Raw genomic sequence first — 26,680 nt, 5'->3', positions numbered from 1 at the left:
TTTACTCCTTTAGGCCTGGCGATGTGGCAAAAGCAATGCATACACACACATATTCATAAATAACTATTTTAAGCAATACAAATATTTTAAAACTCTCTTTCATTTGATGAGAAGGGATGAACCCTCTAGAAATTTGCATGTGAGAACAAGTAATTATTTAGCCTTCCATCTTTATCCCTGATATGGTCTAGCTTTGTGTCCCCACCCAAATTTCATCTTGAATTGTAATCCAAATTGTAATCCCCACGTGTTGGGGGAGGGAACTCATGGGAGGTGATTAGATCATAGGGGCAATTCCCCCATGCTGTTCTCATGATAGTGAGTTCTCATGAGAGCTGATAGTTTTATAAGGGGCTTTCCCCCCTTCGCTGTGCACTTCCTCCTGCCGCCATGTGAAGAAGGACATCTTTGCTTCCCCTTCTGCCACCATTGTAAGTTTCCTGAGGCTTCTCCAGCCCTGCAGAACCTCTATAAATTACCTAGTCTTTTTTTTTTTCACTTTAAGTTCTAGGATATATGTGCAGAACGTGCAGGTTTGTTACATAGTTATATATGTGCTATGGTGGTTTGCTGCACCTATCAACCCATCATCTAGGTTTTAAGCCCCATATGCATTAGGTATTTGTCCTAAGGCTCTCCCTCCCCTGGCCCCCCACCCCCTGACAAGCCCCAGTGTGTGAGTTTCCCCTCCCTGTGTCCATGTGTTCTCATTGTTCACCTCTCACTTATGAGTAAGAACGTAAAGTGTTTGGTTTTCTGTTCCAGTGTTAGTTTTCTGAGAATGATGGCTTCCAGCTTCATCCATGTCCCTGCAAAAGACATGAACTCATTCATTTTTATGGCTGCATAGTATTCCATGGTATATATATGCCACATTTTCTTTATCCAGTCTATCATTGATGGGCATTTGGGTTGGTTCCAAGTCTGCTATTGTAAATAGTGCTGCAATAAACATACATGTGCATGTGTCTTTATAATAGAATGATTTATATTCCTTTGGGTATATACCCAGTAATGGGATTGCTGGGTCAAATGGTATTTCTAGTAGATCCTTGAGGAATCACAACACTGACTTCCACAATGGTTGAACTAATTTACACTCCCACCAACAGTGTAAAAGCATTTCTACTTCTGCACAGCCTCACCAGCATCTGTTGTTTCCTGACTTTACAGCAGCATGAGCACAAGCTAATACATTCCCCATTTCATTACAATCTAAGAACTGATAAAAAATTCTTTACAAACTTATTCTACCTCTCTTCATCTGGGTCACAGCTACACTACCTTGATAATCACTAGCTCACTTTCGCCCAGTGATTAAGGTAACAGAAGCTGCTAATTCATTCTATAAGCCTTGCACTTTGAACTCAGCCCTCTATAAGTAAGGTATTTGTGTTAAATGCTTTTGTTCTATTTAATAAACTTTTATCCTGCCTCTCTGGGGTATGGCAGATGTAAAATTACCTGTTGTTTCTGGAAAATGGATGACTCAGACACTAAAGTTACTGTTACTGTTAGCCACAGGTGGAAATGAGGCCAAAGTGAGCCATTCATTTATTCTTCCTAGTTTGATGTGTCTTTTAAAATATTAAATTCAAGAGGCATTAAGTGTGTCAGAATGTAGGATAATTAGGAAGAGGGAGATACTGTGCTTCACTGAGTTATCCTGAAACCTCAGTCAGTGAACTCACCCTGCCTGTCCTCAGGATTTGTTTAGGGTTTCAGGGGTGAAATGGTGTTTTCTCTCACCTAATCCTTAGGGCTTTAAATCCAGATGGTTAGAGAGACAGTTCTTATATTCTCCTTCCTCTCTCAACTGATGTCTTTTATGACTGTTTGCCGAACTGCACCAAGTAGCCCTGCCATCATGACAGTCCCTCCCACCCTGAGCAAATAAGTCTTCATAGGTATATTGTTTCATTTGTATCAAGGAAGACAGTCTTCTGGAATTCTGTAGGTTTGTGCTATTTCTCTGATGTGCCTCTTCTCTGGTCTCTTGTTATGCTGACTGATCCCTGCTTCCTGGAGCAAGTGACCTGATTCTTTGGCAGCAGTTGAATAAGTTCTGATGCTAGAACATGTTCTGAAACTCTCCAGAGACAGGAGGACCTTGCTCCTAAATGGAAATCTTGAAAATTACACTCTTTAACATAACTCTGCCCTGAAAAGAACCCCAGACTTGACTATAATCTGGGCTTCATAGGATATTCTAACATCAAAATTCATATTATTCCTCTCAGCTGCTCTCCACCATGCACCCCCACCAATCTCTGCCCTAATCCTCTCTCTCCCACATTCTTTAGTCACTGCTCTGTCCCTTCAGTGTAGCCTAGAAAAACTACTGTTTACGTTTTGCTTCAACATGTTATGGCTTTGAACGACTGTGCCTGACATTGCCATACACCTAGCAGCTGCCAGGACTGATGAGCTGCCTCATTGTGATGTGTTGACAAGGACTATATAGAGACTTAGTTAAACCCAGTATCCAGCACCTGATGAAAAAGCCTGATGTTATGTTGGCTGGACTTTGCTCTGTGTGCACTGTTAACCCATTGTACTACCAGGAAAGAGCCATGTCCATCGGTACTTAAAGAAGAACTAAAGGGCCGGGCACGGTGGCTCACACCGGTAATCCCAGCATTTTGGGAGGCTAAGGCGGGCAGATCACTTGAAGTCAGGAGCTCAAAACCAGCCTGGCCAACCTGGTGAAACCCCATCTCTACTAAAAATACAAAAATTAGGTGGGCTTGGTGGTGCGTGCCTGTAGTCCCAGCTACTTGGGAGGCTGAGGCAGATTGAATCACTTGAAAACCCAGGAGGCGGAGGTTACAGTGAGCCGAGATCACACCACTGCACTCCAGCCTAGGTGACAGAGCAAGACTCCGTCAAAAAAAAAAAAAAAAAAAAAAAAAAAAAGGACTAAAGGAAAGAACTCCTCAAAAAAAGCTTTATCAATTAACCAGCTAACAAGTTAATAAGCAAAAGGGCACGTGTGTGTGCCAGGGGCTAAAAGCAATGTGTTTGCCTGGAGGTGATGCAAGTACCATTGCATAGTGAGCCAGAAGCTAAGGGGTTTGTGTGCGCCAGCTCCATGTTGAGGGGGATGGAGGAATAGAGAGGGGAGGGAGACCATCTTAAACATGTTAGGGGTGAAGTGGAAAAATATCTATCCTATTTAAATACAGGCAAGCCCCACTAACTCAGCCTAATTAGAGGAAAGCCAGTCTGAATCATGGGATATTTTTAAATGCATTTTTATTACTTTCAAGTACTGGACATGCTAGTAATTCAAACTAGACTAACAGCATAGTACAGCACCTCAGGGAAGGGGCTTTAAGAATCATTTGTAATTAGCATATCAATTATTTGTATGTAAGTGGATATGCACAAAGTGCATAAAAAGTTTATTCTCCTAAGTAGGACAAACATTCCCCAGTGCAGTCCTGTTTACACTATTAATTTGCTTAGCCAGCCCTTTTTGTGCCAAGATAGATGTATGTAAGAAATGCTTATTTCCTCAGGGAAGAATGAATCGCTTCCCTGTGTTTAGTCCAGTAACTAAGAAGCGGAGCGCCACTTGATTGGTTTGGGATTTCCAGGATATGGAGTTTTGAATTTGCATACAGACTAGAGAGATTTCATATGGAGAAGATCTGGCAGCCTTTGCCAGAGATCCAGTTTCCCCATCTGGATTTCATTGAAGTGATCTGGATTTCATCAAGCAACAGGCCACTGATCCTAAATGATCCACCAGACACTCTAACATAGGCATGTTTAACATACATCCTGCCCTAGAAAAATAACTGTTAAAATATGATGAGTTGGAGTTATTCTATGTGCAGTACTTAAAAGTAATAAAAATGCATTTCTTTTTAAGTCCCACAAAAACCATGCAATATCAAGTTAATGATGAAAATCAATCCCCAAACTCTTTCTTGCACACCTCATTGTATGACGGCATTGCAGAGATTTCCAATCATCTGGGAAAGGATATTATATTTTGATGAGCTGCACCAGGTGCTAACTATATGGCAGGATTTCGGCTTTGAGTCTTAGGGAGGCCCTCAGGGGTAAAGAAGAGTGAGGGAAGGGCTGGGGGCATGTTTATTGTTAACAAATCACTATTGTTCACCTAAGTTCGAAAAGTGAGCAATTGAATTGGAAAAGAAGAGATATCAGTTATATAAGGAAGGTGGAAAATATGATTAGGAAATGAGAAACAGAGATATAGGCCTTTATTCCCACCCGTATGTATTAAACTGTGCTCTAGGTAAATTGTGAATTCTTCAAGGCTTAGAGAGTAAAAACTAAGTGCAGAGAGCATAAGCACAAGCAGTAAATATACACGTAAATGTTGTAACTATAGTTTGGAATGACTCCAACACTCCCCTTTCCCCCAAGGGCATCGCTATCCAGGGTCTGCAAAGGCCAAATAGCTGTTTGGCTTCCAATCTGATTTTTTTCCTAAGAAATCAGAGAAGTCGGTTTCAATTTTAATAATATATTCTCCCAACCTCTATATAACAGAAAGGCACTTGTGTTTCTGTCCCTTCTTAAAGTGAATTTTGTGTTTGGTGAAAGGTAATAGATTGGCAGCACTGGAAAATGAATTACTGTATTCCCAGAACAGGTATAACCAGGCAGTGACATGATGAAATTTCTCTCTGCCTTTGGGGACCATTAGAATACTATTCAGGAAGTCACTGCTCTGGTGTGCTGTGCTGAACTCACCAGTATCCTAGTGGGCTGAAAGAATTAACATAGCACTCGAAGGGCCTGACTTGAGGCCATTCATTTATTCATTCAATGTTATGGAGTGCTTACTATATGCCTGATGCTAGGAGAAGACTTTCACAAATGTTATATCATTTAATCCTCACAATAACCCTGTGAGGGAGAGAATATTATTGTTTTACAGAGAAGGAAACTGAGGTTCAGAGAAGTGATCTGTCCAAGTTGCTATACAATCACTGGATCCAAGCTTATCTGACTCCAAATCCAGCATTCTCCCTGAACTGAGGTAGGGGTTACAAAGGGGGACAGATGAGACATTTGGTCAAATGATGTGACACAGAGCAGAATGCAGTCTACACTATGAGCAGTCCTGGTGGTTACAGAGCAGTTAAATGACCTACCCCAGATCAAATAGCACAGATAGCCTTAGGATTCATATTCTTTAGGTCTTCTTCCATTTTTTGTTTTTCAGCTTAGCTCTCCAAACCAGCCTACCTCTTTGCCCACCCTACCCCCTGCCCAGATAATGTACACTCTGCTTGCTAGGTCCTCTGGCCTCTCAGAATGAAGACAGCCAAAGACCAGTGGGATTTAGTAACAAGAGCATTGCATTCGAATTAGAATTAGTGTTCTAATTCTAGCTCTGACGATTCACTTCAGGCCACTGGTAAGGTGCCATGCAAACACTGGATGACTTTAATTCTGGATGACTCACTTTCCATTGTGTGAATGAGAATGGTTTACTTCTAAGAGGTATAGTGAGAGATAAGTAATAATATGCTAAAAATAGTATGCAGCCCTTTCTGTTGCCAAGGTGACACGTAATTGATGAATAGAATTACCTACTACAAGTCGTGTTAGAAAGAGATGCCCGTTAGAATCTATGTTTCTATATAATAGACTCAGCAGTGAGAGAAAATACGCCCCTTTAAAATGTTAAGAAATTACGTCACGAAAATTAAAACAGCGAAAGGGATATGAGGTTGTTCGCTGGTTCGTTGGTTGTTTGGTTGGTTGGTTGGTTTGGGAGTTTAAGGTTTGTCTTTTATTTTATGAATTTGTTTTTTTTTTCTTTCATGTTTTTAGAAGTTCATGGAACCAGTACAGCTTGTTTGATGCTAAAAGCAGAAAAAGAAACTTATAGAAAATTAAATGTCTTCAGAATATGTCCAAGAGGCACCCATGTTCTCCAACAAAATGACACATCATGCTCACTGCAAGGCAGCCTCCCTCCTCCCAAATCCCTGCATCCCTGAACCATTTGTAATAGATATTCAGAAGTCACTGAGGCATTTACCATATGCTGCATCCCCTGGCAGGTTGAGTTGTTGCAGAATGAGTCAGCAGTACCTGAGCTCAGATAGGACTGAGAAAATTTAGAGAAAACATACCTATGGAAAGTTGAACGGCTCCCATTTGGGACTGACTAGTAATACTTTGGGTCCTTAACACAGTCTGCCTCTCAATCCCATCAAATGCAATAGGTTTAAAATTTATGTCTTAGAAAGGGGTTTTGCTGCTGGCAATAACTTTTCTCAGGCTGACATTGAGAATTCAAAGCATTAGTAGCAAATATTTTTCTCTTCTCTCCTTCTGCATCCTACCCTTCTTGGTTTTCCAACTTTGAATTTCTCATTTCTTTAATCTCTATTGAGGGAGTCTCTAGAGGGTGCTGAGAGTGTCTATTGGAAAGCATGAAGATGATAAGGCTGGTTTAGACTGGTGCGCAATCTAGAAAGTCAGGAGACTAAACCTTCTGGGAGCGTGAACCCATCAGAGGTCTTGCTAGAGGGACAAGTTAGGGTTACCAGACCCCACCACCAGTATCGGTTAAGGGTGACTATAACGCCATTGCTCTGGTATCCCATTGCCCTGAGATGAATCTTTTAGGATATTGATTATCTAAATAACAAAAAAAAACACAAAACATGTTCAGCCCCTGGTATTAAAGGTAAAGAAGCACCAGTGAAAGATCTCAAACACACACAGTAGAAGCTGTGGTCTACCCTGATGGAATCAAAGAAAAGAGAATAACTCTACGATTTTGTTCTTGGGCTTTTCTTTTATCCAAAAGCATCATTAATGTCACCACCTTGGCTTTTATCCTCCTCAGGTACGAACCTCCTGCCCCAAATCCAGGCCTGTAGAAGCAGCTGCCGCAGCTTGTCTTCTCCATTTGCATAGCCTTGTCTGAAAACTAGACTGCTGAATACTGAAGGATCAGGTTTCTCATCAAGAAAACTGCATTTTAAATGAATATCTTGTATGTTTATAGGGAAGTTACTAATGTAGTGTAAAGAGATGCCTGTCCTCCCCCTCCTTTCTGGATAAGAGATTTTATACTTTCACAAAACGAAAAATTAATGATTTGCAGTGTAGCAAACAGAACTGTTACAGTGGTTAGGGAAACTTTCCCAAAAGCAATCTGGAGTGACATTTCATTCATTTATTCATTTAATGACTATTTATTGAATGCCTACTATGTATAAAGTATTGATTCTACCCTCGAGGAAGTTAGTGGAAATTTTAAAATGTTAGATAAATAAATAGAGATTGATTTTCATATTCACACACATTTAAATAAATAAAACATAGAAAATTGTAAGAACCATAAGAGATAGAATGCTGTGGGTATTCAAAGAGAGAAAATACTTCAGAAAAAGGCGTAATTGAGGAGGTAACATTTGATCTGGTTTCTAAAGGGTAGCTAATTACTCTATCTTTACAAAGTGTGTGAATGTATATGAGTGTTTATAAAATCTGGGTCAAGTTTGAATATACAGAGATTGTAGGGAAGGATGTTCTACACACAGGGTACAGCAAGATCAAAGTTGGGAGAGGCTGAGCTATGTACAAAGAATAGCAGTGGTTTTAGTTTGGCTGGACTGTAAAGTGCATGAAGGAGAAGTTGCAAAGAAGATTGGAAACGTGGGTGGGAACCACATCACGGAAGAGCTGGAATTCTTAGCTATGAAAATTTGTACCATATTCTGTAAACATTTTGGGAGCCACTGAAGGTTTTAGAATGAGGGAATCATAAGATCAAAGCTTGCTTGGGAAGATTAACACTCTTCTCAGTAAAGTTTTGGCAACAGCGTCTGCTGTTATATTGAAATAATGTGGGCAAAGTGGCTGACATAGTATCTGATGCATAGGAGCTCAGTAAGTCATGGAAGCAGATATACTGTAGTGGTTTAGAGCAAAAACTCTGATGCCTGGATGCCTGGGTCCAAAAACCAGCTCTGCCACTTAATAGCTGTGTGATTTTGTACAGAATTCTTAACCTCTCTGTATGGTAGTTTCCCCGTCTGTAAAATAGGATTAAAAATAATACCTGTTATGAATTATTATGAGGGTCAAATGAGTTAATACATGTAAAATACATAGAACAGTGCTCTATTCTGAATAAAGTGCTCAATAAATGTTAGCTGTTGTCATCATTATTATCATTCTCATTTATGGAGGAGATAAAATTTAAGCTAGCCTTTAAAGAATGGCTGTGATGTAGACATGTAGAAAGGTAACTTTCAGGCACAAGTAAGTACATGACAAAAGGCATACTTGCAAGAAAATACAAGGTGAGTGAGGTGAACAATGGAGAGTTCAGTTTGCCTATAGAATAATACAGGTTAAGGTGTTATTGTAAAATAAGATTTTAAAGGTAGGCCATAGTCAGATTACAAAGCACTTTGGATCATAGCCTAAGAATATTAAGTGTTCTCTAAAGACAATGGAGGGACATTAAAGGTTTTTGAATTAAGAAGTAACTTTATCAAAACTGTATCCCTAAGGAAAATTAATTTGATGGTTGTGTGTGTGAAGGATTGGAGAGGGAAGAGACTTGAGGCAGGGAAACTGATTGGGAAGCTATTGGTGTAATTCATGAAGGTGGTCATAAGGGCTAGATTAGAGTACTGCAGCGGGAGTGGAGAGGAAGGAATAGGAGAGAGATTGGTGGAAGACTGGTAATTGGAGAGGAACAGGAAAAGGGAGGAATCTGAAAGGGTGACTTTCAAATTCCTCAGTTTTGAACATGGGTGACTGAAAAGATGGATATCATTAACAGAGGCAGGGAATAGAAGAGGTAAGATGACAGGTTTAGCATAGTCGAAATGGAGCTGTAAATAACAGCTGACTTCTCTTCACAAATTGACATATCTGATCCTAAAATGTATGCAGAAATTCAATCCAGAAATTCAACCCAGAATAGCAAAAGCAACCTCGAAACAGAAGGACAAAGTTAGAAAACTCAAACTTCTCAACTTTAAAACTTACAACAAAACTACAGTAATCAAAGCTGCATCTTGCTGGCATGAGGACAGACACATAGATTAATGGAAGAGTTCAGAGTCCAGAAATTAACCCCCACATTTATAGTCAATTGATTTTACACAAAGGGGCCAAGACCATTCAATGGGGGAGAGGACAGTCTTTTCAATAAATGATGATAGGACAACTGGATGTATCAATATACAAAAGAATAAAGTTGGACCCTTACCTCACACCATATATAAAAATTAATTTAAAATAGATCAAAGACTGAAATGTAAGAGCTAAAACTATAAAACTCTTAGATGAAAACATAGATGTAAATTTTCATGATGTTGAAATAGGAAGTGGTCTCTTGGATATGACACCAAAAACATAAGCAAAAAAAGAAGAAATAGATAAACTGAACTTCATCAAAATTTAAAACTTTGTGCTGCAAAGGACACTATCAAGAGAGTGCAAAGATAACCCACAGAATGGGAGTAGATATTTGCAAATCATGTGTCTGATAAGAGACATATTTAGAATATTTTAAGAACTCTTACAACTCCATATTGAAAAGACAACCCAGGTTAAAAATGGGCAAAGGGTTGAAACAGATATTGTTTCAAAGAAGATACACAAATATCCAATAAGCACATGAAAAGATATTCAACTTTATTACTAATCAGAAAAATGCAAATCAAAACCACAGTGAGATACTACTTCATACCCACTAAGATGGTTATAATTAATTTAAAATGAAACAAAACAAAAAATAGCAAGTGTTGGTGAAGATGTGGAGAAATTGCAACCTTCATACATTGCTGATTGGGATGTAAAATGGTGTGGCCACTGTGGAAAACAGTCTAGCTGTTCCTCAAATGGTTAAACATAGAGTTGCCACATGACCCAGCAATTCTACTCCTAGGTATATATCCCCAAGAGAATTGAAAATGTGTCTACACAAAACTTGTACATGTATATCTGTAGTATTATACTATAGTGGCATTATTAATATCAGCCAAAAAGTGGAAATAACATCAATTGATAAATGGATAAAATGTGGTCTATCCATGCAATTGGATATTATTCAACCATAAAAAGGAATGAAGTACTGATACATGCTACAACACAAATGAACCTTGAAGACAGTCACAAAAGAAAACATTATATGATTCCACTGATATGAAAGGTCAAAATTAGACAAATTCATAGAGACAGAAAGTATATTAGTGGTTGCCAGGGGCTGGGGGTTGGAGAGTGATGGGAATAGTGACTGGTAATGGGTTCAGGGTTTCTTTTGAGGACAATGAAAATATTCTAAAATTCATTGTGATGTGTGCACAACTCTTTGAATATGCTAAAAGCCATTGAATTGTACACTTTAAATGAGGGAATTGTATAGTATATGAAGATCAATAAACTTATTTTAAAATTACTTTTAAAATATTTTTTTCTTGGAACTGTAGCCCCTGATAACCAGCTGCAGATTTTTTAGTAGAATCAACTGTCAGTTGCTTCTAAGAAGTTTGAAAAAGATAACAGAGAAAAGGCTTTTGGATATGGTAATCCAGAGGTCTCTCTACCTTTAAGAGAGCAATTTCAGGAGAGCAGTAAGATCAGATTCTGGATTGCAAGAAGTATGTATAGGTGGCCAGTATGTGGATAAGTTGGACAATGCTGAGAAGAAGGGGAGGGATAGATGGGCAACTTTTAACTTATAACCTACAGGAACTCAATCAGCAGGAATTCAGGGACTGAAGATGTAAGAAAAGAGCTCATTGGTGATACATGACCCTTAAAGCAACAAAAGAGGATTTAGTGCTTAGAGGGATAAATTAAGCTGGAAAGGCAGAAGAAATATGATGGAGGACATTTTCAGGTAGAGAAAAGAGGTAAAGGCACTCATTGCACATAGCTTCAACCAGTTCCATCCAGTATGATACAGAAAAAGTTTGATCTAGAAAGATACACAACAAACTATTAATCAGCAGTTACCTCTGGGGTGGAAGTTGAAATGGAAATAGGGAGATTTTTCACTTTTATTTGATAGGCCTTTATGTTTTATGTATTTATTTATTTATTTATTTATTTGAGACTGTGTCTCACTCTGTCGCCCAGGCTGGAGGGCAGTAGTGCGATCTTGGCTCACTGCAACCTCCGCCTCCCAGGTTCATACGATTCTCCTGCCTCAGCCTCCCGAGTAGCTGGGATTACAGGTGCCCGCCACCACGCCCAGCTAATTTTTGTATTTTTAGTAGAGACGACGTTTCATCATGTTGGCCAGGCTGGTCTCAAACTCCTGACCTCAAGTGATCTGCCCACCTCGGCCTCCCAAAGTGCTGGATTACAGGCATGAGCCACCGTGACCGGCCATGTTTAATTTTTTATATCAAGAATGTCCTCTCATTATATTTGTATTTTTCAAAAATTAGACTAGCTTCTGTAAGAAATGTAATTCTTCATCACTTGGAGGTAAAGTGAAAGGTGGCCAAGCTGTAGAGAGTGTGTGGCGCATATTAATCACTCAATTAATGTTTGTAGAATTTGTTGAATTGGAGTTATATGCATAATCTCTAATGGAAGCAATTCACTTGATTTCTCAGCTTCCTCCAGCAGAACAGAGAGAAAACTCTGATGGCGTGGTTCATCCAAGGGCTTGAGGACTGACAAGGCAAAAATGGCAAAGGTGTGAGGGAACTAGGGTGCTAAAGTAAGTTTTCAAAATGACTAATCATATTCACCAGAAGAAGTAATGAAGCAAATGAAGTCAAAAGATAGGCTGAGCTGGGCATGATGGCTCGTGCCTGTAATCCCAGCATTTTGGGAGGCCAAGGTGGGAGGATCGCTTGAGCCCAGGAGTTCGAGTCTAGCCTGGGCAACAAAGTGAGACCCCATGTGTATAAAAAAAATTAAAAATTAGCTGGATGTGGTGGCCTATAGTCCCAGCAACTTGGGAAGATGAGGTGGGAGGACTGCTTGAACCCAGGAGGTCAAAGCTGTAGTGAACCATGATCATGCCACTGCACTCCAGCCTCGGTGAGAGACTGAGACCCTGTCTCAAAAGACAAAAAATTTATAGGATGGTGTACTTTGAAAACAGGAGAAAAAAAAACCAGGGAATAGGAGTTACAGTAAGAATAAAGACCAAATGCAATAGGAATTGGAAAGATAGAAAATTGTAGATGGAGAAAGTAGTTCAGAGTTCAGGGCCTTAGAAGAAGAGCAATTCCAAGTGCTTCTTTATCAGGCCCCAAAGTGTGTCTATGACAAGGAATAAAGTAGAGTGCAGGTGGACATCACTATTGTTGAAAAGATAAAGGAACTCTGATGTTAGAGAGTTAGAACAGGCATGGGGGAAAGAATAGATCTCTTGTTCAATACTGTGAACCCATTGCCCAACATAGTACCTATAACAGGCATTCAATTAACATTTGTTGAATGAATGAATGAATGAATATTATAGCACTTATCACAGTTACTTGTTTTCCTGTTTTCTTCCCCTAGTGGACCAGAAGCTTCCTGAGTATTGCTTATTTCTGTGTCTCTAGTGTTTGAATCAAGGTTTGAGTGAGGGAATGAATATTGAACTGCAGAAAATGATGACAAGGAAAGGGAGAATGAGAAAAATTGTGAACGAGGTGCTAAAATCCCCAAGGGAGGTGAAAGATAAGAACTTTCATAGTATTTGAGTAATATTATCAAATGACATTGACTCAAAAGAGGGAGCGATTGATGAGAGGAAAGAATGTTAGATTTGGAAGTGGCAATAGGAAAAATAATATTCCAATTTTTTTTTTCCTGTCCTGGGAATTCTGGAGGAATTGGCACAGTGTTTTCTTCTTTGATGCTCCACGCCTACTCTGTCAATTAGCCCTCCCAATTTTTTTCCAAATTTACCTTACCTTGCTTCCTGCTGCCATCATGACTAGAACGCTTCAATACCCTTTTTGCCAACCCCTGTGGGGTTGACTTTGTCACGTTGACCCTACATGCAAGAGCAAAAAGCTAAGTTCCTAAGCATAATTTTTCAGCAACATTAGTACTTACCTCTTACTTCTCCAGTGGTTTCCATTTGACTGTCAAATCAAATGAAAACTTCCAGTCTTGAATTTAAAAGTGTTCACCATCCAGCCCTCTGTAAGCGGCCCTTACTTCAGTTGTTTTGAAGTTTACACTACGTACAAGATGCCCTACCTTTCTCAAAGCTTCTTATCAACCTTTTCAATACCCATCCAGAGCCCTCTTTATCAGAATTCCTTGAGGACTCATTTTCCCTACCTGGCTATAATCAAAACAACTAATCCAGAAACACCTGCCTGCCTTTATCCTTTCCTCTCTCCTAAATACCAAACACTCTTAAATGTTATATGTATATGCTTTTCTTGTGTGTCACTCTGTATTACCCTATCAATTCTACCATATAAATTTCTCCCAAATCTATCTCTTCCTCCTTATCCTTGCTGTCACTGGCCTGGATGGTTGCAAAAGCCCTCATCAACCTTCAGGGTATCCTACAATAGAGCTTGAGTATCTTTAAAATGGAAATCTAATTATGCCCTCAAAGCACACACACACAGATGCACACATGCACCCACACAATGTTTGAGACATTTTGTACCCTTTAAGCAAAAGTCCAAACTCATTAGCCTGCCGGGCATATATAGCCCACGTTTACCTCTCTAGCCTCATCCCACCACTCCTGCTGTCAAGCCTTCATGCTCCTGCATGCATTACTTCCTTCTCTGGACTTAGTCCCCTACCAGTAACCCCACAATCATCTCTGCCTCCAACTTCCCTATCATCACCCTACATACCTATAAATTTCTATACTTTTTAAAAAAACTTATTGCACAATAATCACAGATTCACAGAAGGTTGCAAAAAAAATGTACAGGGAAGTCCCATGTACCCTTCTTCCAGCCTCCCCCAATGTTGACATCTCATACAATTACGGCATCAAAATGAAGAAGTTGATATTGGACATTGGTACAAGCCATAGAGCTTATTTAGATTTCACCAGCTATATATGCACGTGTGTGTGTGTGTGTGTGTAGCTCTATGCAATTTTATCACACATGTAGCCTTGCATAACTACAACCACAATCAAGATACAGATCAGTACCATCACCACAAGGTTCCCTCATGCTACACCTTTATAGCTACATCCATCCCTAACCCCTGGCAACCAACTAATCTATTCTCCATCTCTGTAATTATTATTTTATAAATGTAATATGAATGGGCTCATGCAGCAGATAATCTTTTGAGATTGGCCTTATTGACCCAGCACAATTCCCTTGAGAGCCACCCAGATTTTTTGCACGTATCAATAGTTTGCTCCTTTTTATTAATGAGCAATATTCCAGTGGCATGGTTGTACCAGTTTGTTTAACCATTTATCTGTTGAAGTACATCTGAGTTGTTTCCAACGTTTGGCTATTACAAATTGAGCTGCTACAAACAGTCATGTACAAGTTCCTACACAAAAATAAGTCTTAAATTATCTGAAATACATTGCCCAAGAGTACAATTACTAGGTCATATGGTAAGTCTATTTTTAGTCTTAACAGGAACTGCCAAACTATTTTCCAGAGTGGCTACACCATTTTACGTTCCCACCAGCAAGATGTTTGTGATCTAGTTTCTCCACATCCTTACCAGAAATCGTTGCTACCATTTTTCATGTTAGCCATCTTGAGAGTTGGCGCAGTGTAGTTCTCATCTTTTAGGACCTAAGTCAAGAGTTACTTCTGTAGAGCCTTTTTAAAATCCTCAGCAAAAGTTGATTATTCCCTACTCTGTGCCATTTCTGACACTTCATTTGTCGTTGTATTTTAATTATTTATTGACATAGTCTGTGTCTTTCCCTCTATTTCCGGGCTACATGAAGCTAGGGGTTGTGTCATATTCATCTTTATTCCTGCAGCATCTGGTACAGTTACATGCTGGGCACACAGTGGATGCTCAGGAAAATGTGTGGTAAGTGAGGGAAAGAATGAATGAACAGAACATTAGTCTTGTTGCCTCCCCCTCCTCCTCCTTAAGCTAGAAACCTTTTTAGAACAGACATCACGCCTTCCTCTGTGTCTCCCAGCAGCAGCTAATAGGGTGCTCTGTACGTGTAGATGCTCAATAAATGTTGTCTAAACTATTCAGTTAGCTTATCTTCCCTCTGCACCCAGGAGATAAGCACATGAAAGAGAGAATAGGCCCAAGTATCCTTGTATTAAGGATCATATGTCATTATTTTTATAATATTCTTATAATCTCTATGATCACTCAATATTTTTCTGTGTAGATGAGAAATCAAAACAAAACAGTCCTTTGAGTCAAAGAATGCCTCTGTGGGTGAGCACTATTCGATAATTTCAATACCCTTGTTACATATGGATTTGGGAGGATGGCTTTTTATGTCCCTGAATTCCTTTTGCATTTTCAGAAAGATCTGGGATTTTTCTGGTCTTGCTGCACTGGTGTAATTTGACATGTTGATTATGAAGAGGTCATTAACCTCAACATTTTTGATCACTTTTTGACACTGGATTTTCTCAACTCTGATGTATCTTAATTTACACTTGTTTATACGTCTCTGTAAGAGTTATTCAGGCCCTTGAGGGCTGGTATATATTCTGTCTGGAAAGTAAATTGTAAGCCCCTTGAGAGCAGGGACTTTATAACTCCTAGGAATGCATTCTGGACACTGCCAGTGTTCAATTAATGATAATACTGAAAGCTTGACTAAGGTCATCTGTCACATTGACATCTTCCTTTTCATCTACAAGAGTTCTATCAAAAAAAAAACAGCTAGGTTGAGTAGGTAGCACTGAATGATTCTATCCAAAATTATGCTCATTGTTACACTACAATTTGTTCTTTAGGGTGCTTTCAGGTTTATAATTTTAGATCAGTTGTTACAGTACCTTCCCTACAATACCCTGATTACATATGCATTAGGGAGGATTGCATTTCATAACCCTTTAGTCCTTTTGCATAATAAAAACTTACCTGATAACATCTATGCTTGTAAAGCATGTAATTCTTCTCCCCAGCCCCCACTGAAACCAGGTGATTAAACTCCAAGTATGGTCGTAATCTTAAATAATCAGAAAGAACCCTTAATGACTATTCAATGTATATCTTATTTTCCCAGATTTTAAAATGGACTAAATATGTATACTCTGTCCTATGGCTGTTGAAGTTAAATTAATATGAATATTTCAAGGAAGTCTGAATTTTAAAACAGAAGGGCAGATGTGTTTTTTGATGAGGGTGGAAGTAGAGGGAAATTTTTTTGTAAGTCAGGTTTATTAAGGTATCATTTACATATAGTGTGATTCACCTCTCTTAAGTGGAGAGTTTGATGAGTTTGACAGGTTGTGTTTTTTTCCCTTAACTATTTGCTAATTCAATTATACCTTCAACTTGCCCTACCACCACCACTACCCCTAGACCAAACTGACCTATACTTTGTATCCTTTCTATTTTATATAGTGTACTTAAGGAAGTATACCAAGCCTTTAATCCCAAAGCAGTGGTCTTACAGCTGGGAGCTGACACAATAGCTGGGGATCCCATGTGCTCCTTTAACATGACTCCAGTGGGAATTGGCAAGTGTCTTAAGTACATCCTTCAATGGCAGTTGGCAACACTCATTTTGGGAGGAGGTGAGTATAAAGGAAGGTTACCAGAATTTGTTGACCTTCCTCCACATTTTGTCCATTGGCACTGAACTTGGAAAACTTGGCTTTCTTGCATTGGATAATACCAACCTACCTGAGGCCCAGAAGCCTGAGTCAATAAAATCTGCCACCTCCACAGTTCAGAATAAGAAAATACTCTGACACGCTTCTCAGCTTAGCATGTGCATTGACTTCTTGGCACTCTAAAGTCTAAATTTCAATTCCTGAAGCAAAGATCCTCTGGTTAAAGGTTGCCTCGAATCTTAAAAATAGAGGATGTTAACCCCAGTAGACTTTGATCCATCTTCTCTCAGTGTAGTTTTTGATTTTCAGTTCTAATAATCATCTTTTGGGAACATGTCACTGAAATTCCAACTCTACTTGTGTGTAAGTAGTAAACACACAAATTAATTAAATAAGCTGATTCAAGAATGCCTCTTCCCCCAAAAATCATGGATTTGTTATAGTGAAGCAAAATTGAGAGATCTATAGTCTCTTTGGGATTCTTGCCTTTGGTGTGTGCTGATTATTTGTATTACTTAGCCAAAAGAAAGCCCAGTCTATTCAATAGTAGCATTTAAACATTTGAGAAAGGAACTTGTCACAACATCTACCACCTTTAAAGATGCCTTGCTTAAAATCTTCTGTCTACCTACCTGGCACAATCTTTATTTCATTGGATGAATAGATTGGTGTGTTAAAATAACATGGTCAAGCCAATTGAGCTTAAAATGCATAGATTATAGAAGAGCTAATTGTTGGTTGTTTTGTCAACCTGTTAGAGGGAATTGTAGGGAGGCCTTATTAAATGAGTGGGCATTCAACACAAGTACACAAGCCTTGTCCTTTGGCAGCCTCAAACTCTAGAAGGCTCAAAATTAAAGGTACTTACAAGAGACAACCTCTTATGAAAAGCTGGCAAGAAATATATTAACTTCAACTGAAGAAAAAGATAAAATTGATAAGTACGGTGTGACATATTACTTTTCTTGACAGCACTAAGGATGGTGATTATGATACAGGTACAGCTAAGGAGGGGGAAGAGACCTTTCTAACATATACATCAGGTTAGAACCTGACTTTTGTTTGAGGCTATAGTCTTTATATTAAAAGCCTGTTAGCATTCTCTAAAGCCTTTTTGTTTTCTCAGCGCAAAGTTTTGACATTTGAATATATAACTCTTCTTAGGAAATATGTGTATTCCTGAAAATGCTTGTGCATAAATGGAATTTTTGCAAATCAAATCATATTGTATATGTACCAGAGATAGTTTACTACCTAAGCAAAACCTATAGTGACCTTTTTTTGAAATTAAATACTCATGCCAAATAAGTCTATCTTATAAATTCAGGTTTTTCCATGTCAGGAGTATTTAAAGTAATACCTGTACTATTTAACTGAAATTCTCAGCCCCTATTAACACACAATTCGTAGAGGGAGCCATATCCCCAAGCTTCAGTGGACCCCATTGAGACCTAAAAGACATACTCAAAGCATCCGTGGCCTTTCAAATAGTAGAAGAGCTTAAGAAAAGGGTGACCATATGTCCTAGTTTATACATGTTATCCCAGTGTAATGATTAATAGTGCCCTCTTTTACTTTTAAAAGTATACCATTTTGTATGATAATTTATATGGTCACCCTATCTAAAATAGACCAGATTCTGTTTCCCTTAGGCTGCGTTGAGATTAGGAAATCATTCCATTTTACCCTTATACTCTTAGAATTTAGCTAAAGGCCAATGTTCTAATGCTTGCATGGCAGAGCACATCTATTCAGCACAAAAATGTGCTGATTATTAGCCAGTATAATATGGCTGTTGGGTGACTGTGACAGGACCTGACGAGATGGGTCAGAGCATCTATCAACGGTCCCTTCCTCATCTCACTCTCTTTGATCTCTGCCACCAGGCCTATGTTTTGTGGCAAAAAGGAATGCTGACATTAAAAGAAGGAAGTCTGCTTTTGTCAGCATTTTCCTTTTCTTTTTCCCAGGTTTTTAGGGCTAGATCTGCCAATAGTTTTAAAAATACAAATCACATTCAGCAGTCATTTTATAGAATTGTTGCAAAATTCATCACAGAAATCTTTCCATTGGGTAGATCACCTCAAGAGATCTGGATTCCAGAGATCTGAGTCTTGCTGATGGCTCTTGATGGAACTGAGGAGTTTGGATTCCTCAGGTATATATTTTTTGGGGAGATGGGAGCCTATTTAATCTTTGCAGACCTTGGACTGCCCGGTTTTACACTGTGCATGATTTGACTGGTCCACCAAAGTCTGCCTACTAGGTGGTTTAAAAATATCACAAAGGGATGATTAGGGAAAATTCTGCCATTTGAGGTTGTCTTTTCTTAAAACATTTTTCTCTCTTTCCTTACCCCCCTTCCCTCTCCTGCTGTTTTATGACTATTCTTTCCTAACTTCACAATTCTTGATGGAGACAGGAGGCTATAACCTTGCCAACACGGCTCGATGCTGGACATACTTGACCGGGGTCATCCTAGGGAAAACACTATCCTCTGAGATCCCAGATCATGAGGTAAGTAAGGCTCTGACAAGTCCTCTCTTCTTTAAGGGGAAGAGCTGAGTCATTCCACCTAATCAAAATCACGTCCTCACCACTCAATACCGTTTTGTTGAGAGACACTTCAATAACAATAACACACTGTCTTGGCAGAATAGTGGACTCTTGTTCCAAAATATCCAAGACCTTCTGCCTTTTTTTTTTTTTTACAAGAGATCTCAAAGGCCAACCAACTTTAATTTCTCAATTAATTACAGAGACTGTGGGAAGGGGTCACCTGTTCACACAAAGAATTCTTTGGAATATGTGCATATTTTTATCCCCTAGCCTCGAAAAGGAAGGGGCTATTTTTAAAATGTGTAAGCTGGATTCTCATCTTTGTTTTAAGAAGTTTCATAGGTGGTACATGGCACATGTTCTTTGGTGGTAGTCCTGATCTCTCAATTTTCGTTGACTAATGTAAAATTCAAGAAACCCATAAGCACTACAAAGACCATTGCTGATGTTTTTCTAGCAATTAGTGGCACACAGAGGCTGGAATAGGACCATCCAAAATGTGAAACGTCATTTGAGCCCTTGCCATTTTCTTTAGTCATACAAGATGGGCTTTATGTTTTCCAAAGCAAAAATGTCTGTTCTAGTTTTCCCAAAACAAGTTCATGGAAAGCTGTCTGGGACCTGTGAGTGTGCTGATAATCCCTAATCCAAAGGCATACCTTTGTTCCTACCTATCACTCCAGTTCCCCTGCAAGTAGGAACCATGTTATAGATCAAGATGTATAACTACAGACCTTAGACTGGATGACTTAAAATAACAAACCAGTACATGCAGCCCCACCTTCTCAAGCTATTTCCCAAGGATTAGGGATGCTGCTTTGGTTTTAATGTTATGATTTCTGCCAGATACAGTAGCTGTACACTTGGGAGCATGATGCTTTTTAAAGTTGCTATTATTTTTTAAAAATTAGAAACAACTTAAACTAATTTCCTTCCAATTTTCTCCTAATCTCAGGTGAGGTACAATATGTATCTCAGAAAAACCATTCAATATGTCTAGAATACAGATAGAAGGTACACTATAATTTGAGACAATTTGCTGATGTCAGGGTTAATAGAAGTCTCTTTTCTTGGTTTGTCTTACCTTTATTCAGTATTTGGAAGCTTAATGAAATATAAAGGTAAGTGCTGTGAACAAATGTAATCGCTGTTATTGCTGTGGGAATATCTCAGATTGCATTGTAATTTAAAGCTCTGGGACTTTATAAACTGATCAAGTTATGTCAGAAACAAGTTTTAAGCTGTAGAAGCCTGAACTGAGAATGAATGCTCTATTCCTGAGAAGCAAAAGCAAATCCAAAGTTTCATCTGTGTTAAAAGATTGATAAAATTTTAATAAAGATGAATATCGCCTCTGGTACATGGAGAAGCTGTGGGCCTGAATGGGTGTAGGCTGGACCTTATAAATAGGTGTTCTGCCTTTATACTGAAGTATTCTGTAAGATTAAATGAGATATAATGTATGTCAAGTGCCTAACACGTAGTTTCCTGGAACCTAATAGGCACTTTAAAAATGCAAGTTCTCGGCCAGGCACAGTGGCTTACAGCTGTAATCCCAGCACTTTGGGAGGTCAAGGCAGGCAGATCACTCGAGGTCAGGAGTTTGAGACCAGCCTGGCCAACATGGTGAAACCCCATCTCTACTAAAGATACAAAAAATTAGCTGGGCGTGGTGGTGCACGCCTGTAATCCCAGCTATTCAGGAGGCTGAGGCAAGAGAATTGCTTGAACCTGGAAGGTGGAGGTTGCAGAGAGCCAAGATCGTGCCATTGCACTCCAGCCTAGGCGACAGTGTGACACTCCGTCTCAAAAAAAAGAAAAAAAAATGCAAGTTATCTCCTTCCTCTTTGCATGCTGCTCACTTCTTATACCCAGACATTTATGACTATGTCATTCATAAATTTGTCCAAACCCTTTGTGAATTCCTTCTGTCATATCCTTCTGGTTTAAGAGATGTGAGTCATGCAAGAAAGAACAAAGAATAAAATTAAAATGACAGTCTTCCAGGTACAATAAGATAACATTTTAATGAAAATTGCCAAAAATAGGCTACACAGTATGAAGTCATATAAGTTCTGTGGCACAATACACAGTTGCACACAAATATCCTTGTGGTCCTCTGAAATCAGATCAACAAATGGTAGATCAAAAAATATTTGCTGAGCACCCATTATGTGCCAGACACCATGCTGCTTAGGAGATGCAAAGAGAGAAATTCATCCCCTTCCTGAAGCAGCTAGGGAGGGAGGGTGGTGTAAGTGCTGGGGAGACATGCAAATGCACAGATAGTTATAATACAGAGCAGAAAAAGAATAAGACAGTAGGAAGAGTGACTGTGGAGATGTGCATCAAATATAAAGGGGATACAAAGGAGTACACAAAACACCCTGCCCTCCACGAGCTGAAAATATAATCAAGAAATCTAGTAGGTGAAAAGGTCAAGATAATGCAGTGGTCAGTTGCAGCCGGGCTGACCTCCTCACTCTCTTCACTGTCAGTCTTGGGCTTTAGTTCTTTCATCTCCTAGGGTAATAATCCTCCTCCTCCAAATGCCCGTTCCCTACTTCTCTATTATCTTCCTAGGTCCAGCTTCAAGCCCTGTGCCCTTCAAAAACCCTTACCTAAATACACCAATCCCCTTTGAGCTCTTCCTTCACATTCATTTATTCCTTGTTTCATTTAACAATTATGTGTTGGGCCCCTACTATTTGCCAGGCCTTATTGAGACCTGGATTCAGAGATACAAAGACTAATGAGATAATCCCAGTGCCCTCCAAAATCTCACGATCTAATAAAGGTGACAGAACAATGTGCTCACATCCAGGACAGATGAGGACCATAGGGGATATGTTTCAACAAGACTTTGAACTGAATCTTAGAGGTTGATTAGGATTTCGCTAGGTGAAGAAGAAGAAAAAGGCATTCTAGGCAGAGGGAACAAAGATCAGAAAGGGCCTGGTGCCTCATGGGACCAGTGAAAAATTTGCTATGTGTAGATTACAGGGTATATGAAAGAGAGTAGGAAGGATTAAGGCTTGAATGGAAGTTAAGGCCAGATTATGAAGAGCCCTGAATGCCACATTAAAGAGCTTACACTTTTTTCTATGAAAACAAATGAGCTTTAACTTTTAAAAAGCTCAGTTGGTAGAGATAGATTGCAAAGAGGAGAGACTTGAGAAAGGCAGACCTGTTAAGAGGTTCAAATATATACGTATAACACTTACAGTCTGTGCCATTCATTTGGTCATCAGTGTTTTGGTTGTCTGCACCACACCCCCAACCCTAGTGCTTAGCTGAGTGTTAAGTACCCACCACCTAGTTGAATAAATGAGTGTTTGAGTAAGTGTCTCAATATTCACATTGGGAAACTTCTATTTTTTTTAACATGAAAGAATTGGAAACATAATCTAGCCTTTCTCTGGGAACCCAATTTAACCTTAATAGCAACTTTCTATGCTTTGCAAGAACTACCAGGTAGCCCAGCTATAGGAAACAGGTGTATCCATGGGAGAACATTATATTAACAATGCAGGGAAGGGAGTTAGGAAGGCAGAAGCCCAGCACAAATATTAGAAGTGATAAGGGTGGGACTTCAAGTATAGCGCTCATAAAATATAAAACTGGTGATACCATAAAGCCAGTGATGCCATAAGGCCAGTGATGGCATAAAGCCAGTGATGAGGAAGTTAGTTTCAGCCAGAGCACTGGGGAGCCAGGTTGGCCAGCCAAGCAGTCCCAGCTGGGAAAGCTGAGAAGAATGGAGCTTGTATGTATGATTGGCCCAGATATCTCTACCATAGGGAAAGCCCAGAGGTGTCATGGTACTACGAAAAGACCAGTACATGGCAAATTTAGCACAATCACATGGATTATTATGCATAAAAATGTTCTATAGTCCAGTACTACTATTTAGATTCCGTGACTTATCTAGGATGGAGTAGGGATGAGGTATGTGTGTGTGTGTGTATGTGTGTGTGTATCATCACATAGGTTTACTAATGGAAAATATTAACACTACTTAACCAGACTGCTTTTTATGGACTGATTAAACTGTACCTCATTCATATTAGGGAACATATGTAGCCGTTAAAAAGAATTAGGTCAATTTATGTACAACTATATGTTACTAATATAAAACAGTCTTGTTGCACTGTAACCTGTAGATTGCACTGAATCTATAGATTGATTTGTGGAGGAGTAACATCATAACAATATTTAATCTTTTAAGCCATGAATTTATCTTTCTATTTACTTGAGTCTTCTTTAATTCCAAATTATAATCTGTACTCTCCAGTGAACACGTCTTACACAAATATTGCTGAATTTATCCCTAAGTACTGTATTTCATTATTTTGATCTATGTAAATGGTATTTTTATTTCAATTTCCAATAGTTTGTTGCCAGAATATTGAAGGACAATTGACTTTTCATATTGATCTTGAATAATGTAACCTTGCTAAATTCACTTATTAGCTCTAGTAGCTTTTTTGTAGATTGCTTAGCATAATCCATGTGTGCAAACATCGTCTGTGAATAAAGAGAATTTTCCTTCTTTCTGTATAATCTTCATGTCTTTTATTTCTTTTTCTCACCTTTTTGCACTGGTTGGAACCTCCAGTGCAATGCTGAGTGGAAATGGTGGTGAATATCTTTATCTGGTCCCCAGTCATAGGGGGAAAGTGCTTAATCTTCATTATGAAGTGTGTTATTAGCTGTAGGAGTTTTCAAAAATGTTCTTTTTTAGGTTGAGGAAATTCCTTTCTATTCCTAATTTGCTGAGACTTTTTTTTTCTCACAAATGAGTACTGATTTTGTCAAATGTTTTTCTTCATCTATTGAAATGATCATATGGTATCCTCCTTTATTGTTAGTACAGTAAATTGCACTGATTTTTTAATGTTAAACTGACTTTCCATTCCTGGAATAAACCCTGCTTGGTCATGTTATATTATCCTTTTTATGTATTGCTGGATTCATTTTGCTGAAACTTGGTCAAGGTTTTTTTGTGTCTATGTTGATAAGGGATGTTGGCCTGTTGTTTTCTTTTCTTGTAATGTCTTTGTCTGGTTTTGATATCAGGGCAATGCTGATCTTTGCAGTTTCTCTGGGGTTTACATCTGGGTATGTGTTTGTTTTTGGTTTTGTTTCTGTTTTTTGTTTTTTGTGAGACAGAGTCTTGCTGTGTCTCCCAGGCTGGAGTGCAGTGGTGCAATCTTGGCTCACTGCAACCTCCGCCTCTCGGGTTCAAGCGATTTTCCTGCCTCAGCCTCCCCAGTAGCTGAGACTGTAGGCGTGCACCCCCACACCCGGCTAATTTTTGTATTTTTAGTAGAGATGAGGTTTCACCATGTTGGTCAGACTGGTCTTGAACTCCTGACCTCAAGTGATTTGCCTGCCTTGGCCTTACAGGTGTGAGCCACCATGCCCAGCCTACAGTATGCATTTTTAACTTATCAGAGTCAACTTTTAAATAGTATTATATTACTTCACATATAATATAGTACCTTTACAGCAGCATTCTTCCATTTTTTCCTTTCTCTTTCTTTGTGCTATTGTAGTCATATATTTTACTTTTGCATATGTTATAAACCTCTTGATACATTGTTATTGTTTTGCTTTAAACAATTTTTTTAGTTTTTAAAATATTTACTAATTCATTTTAAGTAGAATAAATCCAGCATATATTAGCACAAATAACATGTTTTGATGAAAAATAACTGTATTTTCAAAGATAAAAAGAAATTTCTTAAGAAAAATGTCATTGTTATACCCTTTTGCCCATTTCTTTAACATCTGGCTTAATAGATGACAGCTGACTTCTCATAACTGCTTCTGCATTCAGTGTGTTTTGAGATGTTGTTTTTCTTAAAATATGTAAAGAAAATCCAGCTTCACATAGATATGTAATTGGAAAAGGGAAAATGTATTAAAATACATTTTTATGTATTTTAATTATGGGTATTCTTTGATACTACACTAAAACTTCACAAATGGAAGTTTCTTAAAGGTTAATCCAGTGTGCAATCTGAAACCATATCAGTGAACTTTTTATATACTATTACATTAAAACTCATTGGTCATCTTATTCTTTGAGTCGATATTTGACCCATCTTATACATATTGGTTATTTGGAAAATATTGGTTCACTAAGTTATGCAAATATTCTAAATGCTAACACATTTTATACAGCATCAAAAAATCAGTCATTGATCTCACCACCGATCTCACTGGAAAAAAAGCTTAAGTATTGAGAAGCTGTTATGCTCCCAGTGGCAGAATGAAGTTTTCTAAAATTCTAATTTTCACTCAAAAAATGTGAATATTATCATTGGCAAGAAATGCTGTCAGTTGTTTGCCCTGAAGTGATAAACTTATTTCATTTTTGAGAAAATATTTGCCAAATGTCCAAGTATTTAATCATGCCTTATCCATCATTCTTTCAAGCAAAAATGATGTTCTATGAAAAATGTGGCTAGTTAGGCTCAAAACTGACATGCTTTTCCTCAAGACAACCACCATAGCACAGTTTATACCAGAAGCACCTTATGTATACCTCCAATTTCATCACACAGAATATTAAATCCAGCATCAGGATTTAATAAAATTAATACTTTTTAGTGCTTTATCGGGACATTCTTAAGTCAAATTGGATTTTATTTGACTTATAAGTGCACGTCAGTAAATAATACAATAACTGCTGGTATACTTTGGTGCTATTGCCTTAATTTGTACCATAGTATCAGCAGTTTTACTCACCATTGCTTTTGCACCTCCATGCAAATACAAACAAAGTTGCTCCAGCATAAACCATGAGATTCAAAGTTATTCAGCATTTTGAACGTTTTAGCAGCACTCATGTTTGTTGCCAACCATTCACATAAAAGAAGATCGTCTTCAAAGATTAGTTAGTGCTGATACCACATGACTGACTACAAGCAAAACTGCAAGCCCAGCCATATTTGTAGATTTGTCTGTTTGTAAGGTGCGAATAAATTCTGTAAATGAGATGCTAAGTCTTCATGATTACAGCTAAATGTTTAAATAAACAAGTTACTGTGCCATTGAGAAAAGACAATGCTGTAAGTTATTTTACTAACTTTTCATCCAGTAGACAGTGAGCAATGTCAATTGTCCAAGGCTTTATTTGTCTCCAAGCTATAGTGTGGAATTCTCTAGCCAATGCAGTAAAATAACTTACCTATAACACGCTGCAATGACTTTTTAATTTCTAATTTGAAAAGGTGCAACAAACAATTCTTGGCTATTTGAGTTCATCATGTCTACACTTAATATAGTCAATTCCTTTTCCTTTAACTATGAATGAATGGTCTAAAAATGATGCTACAATTTAAATGACAAATTATTTTGAAACTGTTCAAAAATGTTCTGTTGCATAAGACACTATAAGGTAAATTCATTACATATATAAA

General features: G+C 38.4%; 1 protein-coding gene across 7 annotated transcripts in view; it reads left to right on the top strand.

The window, feature by feature from the left end:
• Positions 1-26,680, top strand: part of HDAC8 (histone deacetylase 8) — a 240,898-nt gene that overhangs the window by 88,315 nt on the left and 125,903 nt on the right. For 4 of the 7 annotated variants that reach the window (XM_054471183.2, XM_063660411.1, XM_054471185.2 and 1 more), the window contains 2 exons: positions 16,480-16,652; positions 19,114-19,208. The exons of 1 other annotated variant lie outside the window; for it this stretch is intronic. In XM_054471183.2, the coding sequence (XP_054327158.1) occupies positions 16,480-16,652; positions 19,114-19,208 (268 nt within the window). Of the gene's footprint in view, positions 1-6,847; positions 8,162-16,479; positions 16,653-19,113; positions 19,209-26,680 lie in introns of those variants that run through there. 2 more of the 7 variants (XM_054471184.2, XM_063660413.1) reach the window with 1 other exon arrangement.

The sequence above is a fragment of the Pongo pygmaeus genome, chromosome X, assembly GCF_028885625.2.
Source record: "Pongo pygmaeus isolate AG05252 chromosome X, NHGRI_mPonPyg2-v2.0_pri, whole genome shotgun sequence".
Classification (NCBI taxonomy): Eukaryota; Metazoa; Chordata; class Mammalia; order Primates; family Hominidae; genus Pongo; species Pongo pygmaeus.
The sequence above is the reverse complement of the archived record's forward strand: the minus strand, read 5'-3'. Positions and strand labels throughout refer to the sequence as shown.